Source organism: Sinocyclocheilus anshuiensis, unplaced genomic scaffold, assembly GCF_001515605.1.
Source record: "Sinocyclocheilus anshuiensis isolate Anshui unplaced genomic scaffold, SAMN03320099.WGS_v1.1 scaffold2490, whole genome shotgun sequence".
NCBI classification, from domain to species: domain Eukaryota; kingdom Metazoa; phylum Chordata; class Actinopteri; order Cypriniformes; family Cyprinidae; genus Sinocyclocheilus; species Sinocyclocheilus anshuiensis.
Genome location: NW_015555992.1, coordinates 113,613 through 124,536, shown reverse-complemented (window position 1 = coordinate 124,536; position 10,924 = coordinate 113,613). Strand labels below are relative to the sequence as shown.

General features: G+C 36.9%; 1 protein-coding gene across 1 annotated transcript in view; it reads left to right on the top strand.

The window, feature by feature from the left end:
• LOC107676115 (leukocyte tyrosine kinase receptor-like) overlaps positions 1 to 10,924 on the top strand; it is a 78,364-nt gene that overhangs the window by 61,856 nt on the left and 5,584 nt on the right. The window contains exons 16-21 of the mRNA XM_016470637.1: positions 633 to 819; positions 1,079 to 1,169; positions 1,413 to 1,477; positions 1,574 to 1,703; positions 2,560 to 2,657; positions 5,439 to 5,531. Of these exons, the coding sequence (XP_016326123.1) occupies positions 633 to 819; positions 1,079 to 1,169; positions 1,413 to 1,477; positions 1,574 to 1,703; positions 2,560 to 2,657; positions 5,439 to 5,531 (664 nt within the window). The remainder of the gene's footprint in view (positions 1 to 632; positions 820 to 1,078; positions 1,170 to 1,412; positions 1,478 to 1,573; positions 1,704 to 2,559; positions 2,658 to 5,438; positions 5,532 to 10,924) is intronic.

Sequence of the window (10,924 nt, the reverse complement as noted above, 5' to 3'; positions counted from 1 at the left end):
TGTTTTACACACACACACACACACACACACACACACACACACACACACACACACACACACTGTGTCATGCACCAAACACATAATCTGTCCATCTACACTGTCGTAACAGTCTCTGAGTGATAAATAGAGTAGATGTGTGATAAATGGGCTGTTAACTGAGCTCTGACAAGCCTTGTCGATTACCACTTTATGAATAAATCACTTCCAAACGCTGCACTAATGTGTTTACTGCGTCGGTTAAGCCCACCAAGTTTACCTGGGTGTTGCCTGTTTGTGAAAACTGTTTTAAAGTGTTTTTATCATGTAGTTATCCACTAATTTGCAATGAAATGTCACCACTAAGGTTGTTATAGTTAACTAAAATTATTCAAATTACAGAGAAAATAGATTTTAATTATTAAATCTGATTTAATAATAAACCTGATAACAAGACAAATTAAATTTGAGTCCAATTTAATTTGTCCCGAAGGGCCTCAAACAAACATTATAACACTGGTTATTGTACAGCAGTTTGATAGTTCATTTCCAAATTGAATCTGAATATAACATTGACAATGGCAACAATCCCATTATGCTAACATTTATGTAGCGAACTGGAAAAAAAGATCATGCTGTGCTGATTGTCGTTCCAGTGTACAGACGTAAACACACCGAGCTCCAGTCTATCCAACTTGAGCTACAGAGTCCCGACTGTAAGCTGAGCAAACTGAGAGCCTCTACCATCATGACCGACTACAATCCCAACTACTGCTTTGGCGGGAAGACCGCCTCCATCAACGATCTGAAGGAGGTGCCACGGCGTAACATCTCCCTCGCCAGGTTGGGAGCATCAATAATTCCTTACAATTCAGTTGGGTTGAAGAAGTGATATGTGCTGGCATGTTGTTTGACTGTGAAGTGTCTTCATACAGTTGATGAATATTTTTTTCTATAGGTCTATCATAATGCGTGCGGTAGAGGGTTAAATTAATGAAAAAAAGTGAAGTCTGAAAGTTCCTAAATGTACTATGTGAAATATATGGAATGATATTATTGACAACATAAGTAACAATACTCTTAATGTTTGTTTTGTTTGTAGAGGTTTGGGTCATGGCGCATTTGGAGAAGTCTATGAAGGACTTGCCGTTGGGATTCCAGGGGAGCCCAGTCCGATGCAGGTGGCTGTAAAGGTAAGATCTGCAAATATATAAAAAAGTCTGTTATGCTGCTTGATCTTGCATACTGGGGTTTAATATTTTGATTTATTATTGTAACCATGAATACATTGATTTGGTCTCTATGCTCTGTAGTATTCTGAAATATTACTGCTATATATATATATACATATATATATATATATATATATATATATATATGGATGGATGGTAGATAGATTTAGCATGGATTTGATTATTAAATTATTATTTTATTAGACACTTCCTGAGGTGTGCTCTGAGCAGGATGAACTAGACTTTCTCATGGAAGCTCTCATAATCAGGTAACAATGAAAAGCACAAGATACATCATTCCAAAGGGCTAATTTATGAGGACATATAGCAAAAATACCACATTTCTCTTTCTATTCCTCTGACAGCAAGTTTAGTCACCAAAACATTGTGCGGTGTATCGGGGTGAGTCTGCAAGCTCTGCCTCGCTTCATTCTGCTGGAACTGATGGCCGGAGGGGATCTCAAGAGCTTCCTGAGGGAAACTAGACCAAGACTAGTAAGAACACACACACACACACACACACACACACACAGACATACACACGTCACAGAATGTGCACAGTGTCTTGTATTGCATAAACTTCATTAAGTTATGTTTTTCATTAGTTTATTTGATTAGTAGTTTGTGACTTTGCTTTTAGATTATTTATTTGGTTGGTGGTGGTGGTGGTGTATTTGTTTCTGTGTATATTAAAAATTACTATGCTTGCAGATAATTTCCTATTATGAAATAAATGGCCACAAGTAAAGTTTACTTTATACTGTAATGTCAAATTAAAAGTTTTACATTGAAGTGCACTTTAAATCATCATGTTTTAATGTTACTTTCTCAGGATATAAAGAAGTAAACTTAATCTGATGTGTTGACTAACATACTAAAGCACATTTAAAGTACTTGATTGTAATTTTAACTGTAGTGTGTTAGTGTCGTTTGTTATTATATTTAAAGTTTTAATGTACTAATTTGCAACTAAACCATTATAAATGTATTGCAATTAAAAAAATATATATGTAAGTTTTAATAGCAGTGGCATTATTGGTATTTCAAAGAATATATAATTAATAATGAAATTAGAAATATGTACTAAGTGGATCAAAAAAGCACACTAAAGTAGGACTTAAGTTCAACTAATTGCGTTTAATAAATATTAAAACTATAATAAATGTGTATTTAAATGCAGATAACATGCAATTATGTCACTAAAGACATCACATTCTGTTTGCACTTACGTATATTCTTCTAAGTATATTATTGAAATATATTAATAAGTATTATTTTCAAAATTTGCTGAAGTGTACTTATTTTTCACAAGGGAATACCCAGCATTCTGACTTTCTGTAATGTTTCCCAGGAGCATCCTTCAAGTCTAACCATGGTAGATCTTCTCAACATTGCCAGAGACATCGCCCGCGGCTGCCAGTACTTAGAAGAGAACCAGTTCATCCACAGGTATAATAACCAACACACCTTGACACATTACAGATCGATTTAACAACAGATGGATGATCTGCTTTTTCCTGAAGTCAGCACAAATTCAGCGCTCTTGACTCTGTTCAGGAGTTCTGCTTCCCTCTCATGCCTGCAATGGGAGTTCAGTTCTATTTCCTTTTGACACTCTCATCCAGAATGGCATGAAAAATGAGTCCACTTAGAGCTCATTTATGCTACATGAGCAGTCCGGTCATCAATCCAGGTATAGAACAGGGACGCTGAGACACTTACCCATCTGCGGTTTCCTACTGAAGTTCCTCACACAGCCGAGTTAAAATGTATCTGGGCCTTCGTGTTCAGTTTCAACTTTTTGGTCAAAACCCAGAGGGATTGATCGTTTTGCTCTTTCTGGGGATTTTTTATTTTTTTTTTAGCATTAAAGGCGTAATCCATTGCTGTCAACCAAACACCAAATGCCTTCAAATAGTACAAGTAATTGGAAACATGAGTTTCATGACATGACCTTCAAAAGGAAACACGAATAGTCTTGCAGACCAAGACTTCTTACTGTCCTCGTAACTATACACAACTTTGTAGCCTTTCTGGCCATAACACTGTAGCAAAATTAGACCAAAAGGGAAAAAAAATATTAATCATGATCAATTAAACTATTTGGATTGAGTAACTGGTATGATGATTAGGATGTTAAGACTTGATTAACTACACTAAACACACACACACTGGTTTCCATGTTTTATGGGACATTCCATAGACGTAATGGTTTTTATACTGTACAAACTGTATTTTCTATTCCCTTAGCCTAACCCTACCCCTAAACCTACCACTCACACAAAACATTATGCATTTTTAGATTTTCAAAAACCTTCATTTTCCATGATTTGTAAGCTGTTTTCCTCATGGGGACCAAAAAATGTCCCTACAAGGTCAAGATTTACTGGTATCGCTATCCTTGTGGGGACATTTGGACACACACACACACACAGGTTTCCATGTTTTATGTAGGAAGAGGACTAATGCTGAAGCATAGTAAATAATGAAGTTATAGCAGTATTTGATATCCGGCAGATCTATAGCCTGAAGAAAACATCAGTTTCTTAATTCAAACACACCTTTATAAAAATGGGGTAGATGATACTTAGTGTCTCAATTAATGAGACAAAGTTTGATACTTGCACATCTCGCCTGTTTAAAAGAGAGTTTTGTTGATGAGAGAGAACAGGTTTCGATGCAGAATGTTTTTGATGAATGCAAAGGCTGAATTTATTTGATAAAACTTAGGGGTCCTTTCAAGACTTCTAGCTCAGCATCATCTTCACCAAACTTCAGAATCCATTTAGAACTTACAGTGATATTTTAAAGTGTGAGGGTGTCACACTCTCAGGAGGTGAGCCAATAAGGAATTGTACTTACGGAGGGAAAGTTTATGATCCTTTGTCTTCTAGTAATGTTATTTTTTATAAGAAATTAGATTGGGTGTAATGAGAAGAACCTTCAAGATTCCTATAAAATCAACATGCAACAGAGACAAAGAAAGATGACAAAACAAAGTACTGTTAATTAGTGTGTGATGTTGACTTAGTTTAGAGTTTGACAAGAGTCTATCTATAGGTCACTGGAACTAGAATGTACAGCAATATATGATACAGACAAAGTTTGTGCTTGACTGTGGTTTCAAACACCTGCAGAGTTGACAGGTTCATTGTTTATAATTGGAGAATTATATCTTTGGTGCATCACTAGTGTAATGAGACGTCAACAGAGTGAGGATCCATCTGCAGCTTTATTGAAATCGTAATCAACAGGCAAGGTCAAACACCAGCAAACACAACAGAGGAGATAAGCCAAATCGTTAGTCAGGGACGTGCAAAAGGGTCGGGGCAGGCAGCAAACAATCAGTAGTCAAAGAACAATAGCAAGAGTTCGGGAATAAACAGAGAGGCCAGACATGGAAAGAAACGCTCAGAAATGTACACCGGGGCAATACAAGACTTTGCAATGAGGGAGAGTCTGAGAGCTGGTTAAATAGTCCACTTAACGAGAGTCAGGTGCAGGAGCAATCAGAGCCAGGTATGTGAGTGTGTGTGTGTGTGTGTGTGTAGTTCGGATACAGTTCAAAACTCAGGATAGAGGTGGTGGTCAAAACTCCCTCTGGTGGTGAGCGGGAGGCACGGCGGGAGTCTCGTTTGTGACAACTAGAAGTGTGGATGGGGTAACATTCATTTTGCATGCTCTAAATATGTGTGGACAGCATCTCACAATGGTGCGAATAACTCCTAAATTGGACACCAGTAATTAGACAATAGGCATAATGGACATTTATGATTAGAATTATTAAAGTAGAGGTTTAGCTGGTTATTTAGCCAATTTAATATACCTGCATTTGCAAGAAGGTTATTTACAACAAGTTATTTAGTAACAAGACTGGAAACAATTTCACATCACAACATTGCTGCTGAACAGTGCTAAAAATTTTAAGCTGGCAAAGCTTAAGTTACTGAAAATATATCTCAGCATTAAATATGTGTCCTGGTGGGTAACAAGGATGAGAAGAGAGTGATCTAAATGCAGCCTTCTTTAATATATTTCACAAAAACAACGATGAAAATCCATGGGAGAAACAATAAATATTACAGGAGAAACAAGAGACAACACAAGACAAAAAGAACTGTGACTATATGGTGATACTGGATATTATTATTTTTTTGTCATTGTTTAATTTAAAATCAGACAAATATCTGAGATAAACGTGTCTGTCTGCTCACTTTTTATTATTAACAGGGATATTGCTGCCAGGAATTGTCTTCTGACCTGCAAAGGTCCGGGGGGGGTGGCCAAGATTGGTGATTTTGGCATGGCCAGAGACATCTACAGGTATGCTACATACTTCAGGTTGGCATCATGATCTTATATTTCACCTTCAAGTTATCCTGGCTGTAACACAAAAATTATAAACAAATAAATACACCAAATAAAATAAATATATATTAAACATGCAAGCACCAGTCAACAGGAATTAGAGATGGCAGACTCTTATAAAAAAAAAAAAAAAAAACATGACAGTTCTATTTTGCAGCGATGTTTATATTCAATATTCAGGCTATAAAATATGAAAGACTGTTTAGTGGCTGTGTTTTTCTTCCACAATATTTCAGCTGAGAAAAGATGAAAGCATATCTCATTCTGAAAACCCATTTGCGAGCTTTTATTATCAACATAATTCTCATTTTAAGGCAAGAGCCAAGCAAACTTATTTAGTAAGTGCTCAACTAATTTGAATGGTATATTTCTATTTCCTTGTTATTTGTACTGGGATCATTTTCCCTCTTAAACAATCCAGACAGGAGCCTATATATATATTAGACACATTATTTGTAATCACTTTGTAATTTTCTGGTACATTTCACGTCATGAAATATATGTAACATTTACAAATATTAAGTGACCTTATAAATCTGAGGTAAATCTTTTTAAAACTAGAATTTTCCCCACCATTGGTTTTCCTGCTGGTTGTTGTAAATTTGTTGCTGGTCCCTCAAAGATAAGTTAAAATCATATTCAAGCATAACTGTCCCATTTTATAATTTGTCGCTCTTTACCCATGTAGTGTGCAGTGTGCATTTAGCAGTAGGCTAATGTTCTGAACTAATTTGAACTGATAGCCAATTACATAAAACTGATGCATGTATCATTTGTGAAGTGTCGCTCAAAACTCTTTTGACTTTTTTTTTTTTTTCTGTGGAAGGTGTACTGAGGGAGCTATTATCAAAATGTCACAGCTGCTTTTTATCCATAATGCTAAAAAAGCACAGTGACTGTCAAATTCATTTTAGGTTAACACCAACGAAACCTTAACTTGCCTTAGCACCGGGCCAATCACACAATTTGGCACTAGTATGAATTGTCCTTTGACATTATTCATCAGATGAGATGGCAGCACCAGTGTGACGAAGTGAAAGGATTTGTGAGCTTGACTGCCTCTCAACCGCTACTGGAACGTGTCTGAAAATGGCTTGTTTAGCTGATGAAAGAAGGGTATTATTAGCCAGAGAAAATCTAATGGGAAAAGATGGAGCCTTGTTTTACTCCCTCTGGAGTGTTGCCATAAAAGTGCGCTCTAATTGCTGATGTAGATTTTTCTTGCATTTTCCCGCTGAGCTCTGCAGACAGGACAGGAGTTCAGAGCTGTGATGAAAATGCAATTGGGGATGGGAATAATTACAGTGGAGGTTTGAGTGAATATTTCATCTCATCTTCTGAGAATTGAGATGTGAGTCAATTTTAATAGACATAGTTAACTCTTAGAGGATACTTCGATTTTTTTGACAGCTTTTCATTATCACTAGGGATAGGTCAGGATGGTTGACTAGTCTCCCAACAACCAATTAGTGAAGTCGACTAGTTTTCTTTTTTACCTTTAATCTTTTTTAGCATGGTGCTTTAAAGAGGATGAATTTAGAGATGCAGTGTCTTGGAAAGGGTTTTAAGGTGTTGACAGCAAACTGTTAGAATGATAGCAAGCTAAAACTTTCTGACATGCTGTATCTCTAAATTGGTCTTCTTTAAAGCATCATGCTTTAAAATAAGAAGTTAAAAAATAAAATAAATAAAACCACTATAGCCATCAAAACACAGCTTGTGTTTTAAATTCAGCACATTGATCAATACATTTTAAGACAGTTACTGTTGGAGTCCAGACGTTTGTGTTGAGCAGTGTTCCTGTTTTTATGCATACTTCATTGTTTTGTGAGGACTATGAGAGTTTTGAGCACTAAATTAATATGGAGTGTACTTATCTGTTGAATATTAAAATCCCTACATTTTGAAGTCTGTCCTGTCATGCTCCTTTTAAACAGGAGCATCCTGAACTTCCTGAAACACCTCGATCCTAAATCAGACTAATTATAAGGCTTTGTTTTGTGTACTCAAATGTTGAAATTCACTTTTAGCGGGAATTCACATGTAATATTTTCAGTTGTTATTTTCTAGGAAAATGGACTGAAATATTGATAACTCGTGTTACACTACACAGATTTTTGTCCAATCAATTGCTCTTTAGAACTAGAAAGATACAGCGATACACATAGCTCTTTTTTTAACTGACATTCAAAATACGAACATAGTGAAGAAGATATTTAGATTTTTTTAGTTTATGAACTTCACCATCCCAAATTTTGCTTCCCCTGCCTCATGCCTTTTTTTCCTCCATCTCATCGCCTGTGGCAGCAAACCATCCCGCCAGGGACCATATAGTCAGTAGCGACACAAAGGTTTTCTGTGATATTCTTGATTTCATACTTCAAAGGGTTCCATTGTTGGTGTCCCTTGAGTCCTGGCTTGCGAGATTCGTTCGCATGACTGAGATTGGTGGAAACATGAGTGTAATGTTGGTATGTGAGGTGTGTTTTCCTGAGGGAGGTAGAACAAGGCCTCGCTGCCACAACGCCAGCAAGCCACAAGCTAGTTTATATAGAACCAGAGCTCGATAAAACCAGCATCATCAAAATTTTGACAAAAAGTGCAAATGCTTTTGTTTAGGAGATAGTGGCCAGTATATCTTGGAAAGTAAGAAGTAAGAAGAAACTTTATACATTTGTGACAGGGAAATGCATTTTAAAAAGTTCAATCAGTTGGTGTCAACCAGTGGCTATTTTTGGGATAGCACCTAAACAAAATCTATTATCTAAAATCTATCTACTAAAAAATCTATCAACTATTATTTTTTTTTTTTTTTTTTTGTGATAAATGCTCAGCATAATACACACCCAAGAATATTGCTTTAGCAACCTCAGGATAGCTGATGGCAAAACACAAGACCTATTTGTCTCTTTTTTTCTTTCTCTCTCACTTTATTTCTTTTTTCCTGTTGTCAGCAGAGGTTCAGATATTGGAACTAGATCTTGATAACATCAGCTCTGGATGAGGAAAATGGTTTTAGACTCACAGTGATCACACTGAGAAATGTGAAGAATATGTCTTCAGATATAGACATTCAGATACAGCATTCAGTAAAGCAAGTCCCAACAAAATCCTTAAAGTAGAAAAAAAAAATTTTACTCACACTTTACATGCCGTTTCAAACCTGTATGCAACCTGGAACACAAAAATAAGTTATTTTGAAGAACACTGGGGTCCAAACAAAATTGAACCCCTCTGACTTTCATTGTATGGAGAAAACTGAGACATCTTTCAAAATATATCCGTGTTCCACAGACAAAAGTCAGTCATAAATACAGGTTTGGAACAACATAAAAGTAATTAATGACAGAATTTTGATTTTTGGGTGTGCTATAATTAGTAGACTGTAATAAGTAAATAATAACTAAATAATAACTGTGTTATAACAGTGTTACATAGATTCGAAAGTTATTTTCATGGCACGGTTTAGTTTAGGACCTGCTTCAGGAAAGATTGAGCTCACAAAAATAGCAGACAGGATGTGTCTATTTATGTTATGTTTAATTTCCACATCTCCTTGAATACAATGTGTGTTGCTTTGAATAAGAGGATCTACCAAATGAATAATGCTAATGTGAATGTAATGTTGGTACTGCTACTACTGTAGTTTTACGCTTGCATGCAAATGTAGTATCTTGCATATAACGTTATATGCACAGAGCAGATGATTTTCAGGTCATGAATGTTCTCTGCAAAGTGAAGTTTGACTGAAATCCGCATCTGCAATTTCATCTTTGCATATGAATTTAAATATATCCTATATGTTGCTGGATCAACATCCCTTTTTTTTTGGTTCTGGACCAACATTTTAACCAAACAATCATTCCTCTAATCTACCTCTAATATCACTGTTCCATAATGTCCCAAGTTTAACCCTAAAATCTGATTGATTGGAATGTTGTTTCATTACCAACAAGGATTTTTACTATATTCACTTTAAGAATATGATAGTCTTGATTAATTTGAATTATCTCAGGAAATTGATGTAACTTGTCCATAACATCTTCATGTATGTTGTCATATCAAGTTGTCGTTGCTAGGAAACGCTTGTTTTTTTACAGTGTTGAGACGTGCTGAAGTTGCGTTTGGTCTCGTACACTATCGAATACCTAGTCTGTGTCGTGCGCTTGCTTAGACCTTTGTTGTGATAAACAGTAAAGTGTGTTCAAGCGCTAGCAAAAGACAGTGTAAAGAAATACTCTTTGAGAGAAGCAATCAATCAGTGGAAGTTAAAAGCAGATCGTAAGTGTATTTATTTCTTGTCTCATTAGTGTTTAGCGCAGTTGTTGTTGCTAGGAAACGCTTGTTTGTTTACTGTGTTGAGACGTGCTGAAGTTGCTTTTGGTCTCGTACTCTATCGCATACCTTGTCAGTGTCGTGCGCTTGCTTAGACCTTTGTTGTGATAAACAGTAAAGTGTGTTCAGCTGAATTCAATTTCCGTTTTTTCCGACGGGTATAAAAAAGGTTAGTATACCGTGGCAGTGGTCGCGGCAGCCCTCCTGTTAAGCCCTCCTCAAGTGAAGACCAAAGAGTGTAAAGACCATTGACTCTACCGTGCGACTCCATTGGGCAGGGACACCGGCAAGGGATATACATATTGCTTTTGATTCATCCTTTTTCCTACTACTTGTTTCACTTCTGTTTCAGTTTTTATATAGGCAGCACAATCCTAACAACCTGCACACTTTGCCTATGTCTGCTAATACACAACTTTATTTTTCTGTTGGTCTCTGGAATTGCCAGTCTGCTATAAACAAAGCTGATTTCATTACTTCTATTATTAGTCATTCAAAGCTAAATCTCATGACGATCAAAGCTGAATTTTCAGCATCATTGCTCCAGTCTTCAGTGTCACATGATCTTCAGAAATCATTCTAATATTGTCACGATGCACACACACGAGGAACGAGGAGACACTGGAGAATACTTTACCAAGACTTTATTTTCAGGAACCCTGGGAGACGAACTCAGGAAAACGTTTAACAGCGGATGGAGAACTTGGGACTGGGAACACTTTATACACACAGGAGTAGGGGATGACGAGACACACCAGGGAGCAATGAAACATCAAGGGAAACACCTGGGACAAATGAACTTAACTAATCAGGGGAGGAACAGGAAACTAACCAAATAAGGGCATGGGAAGGCACATGGGGAGCAGGACACACACAAAACATGGAACAGAGTCTGACATAACGCCCCCCTCCGGAAGGCGTGTCCTCACGCCATATAACAACCAATGGGGAGGGGGGGTGGGCACTCTGGAGGTCCCTCAGGACAGACACGGGACAGTGGGCCTCCAGAGCGG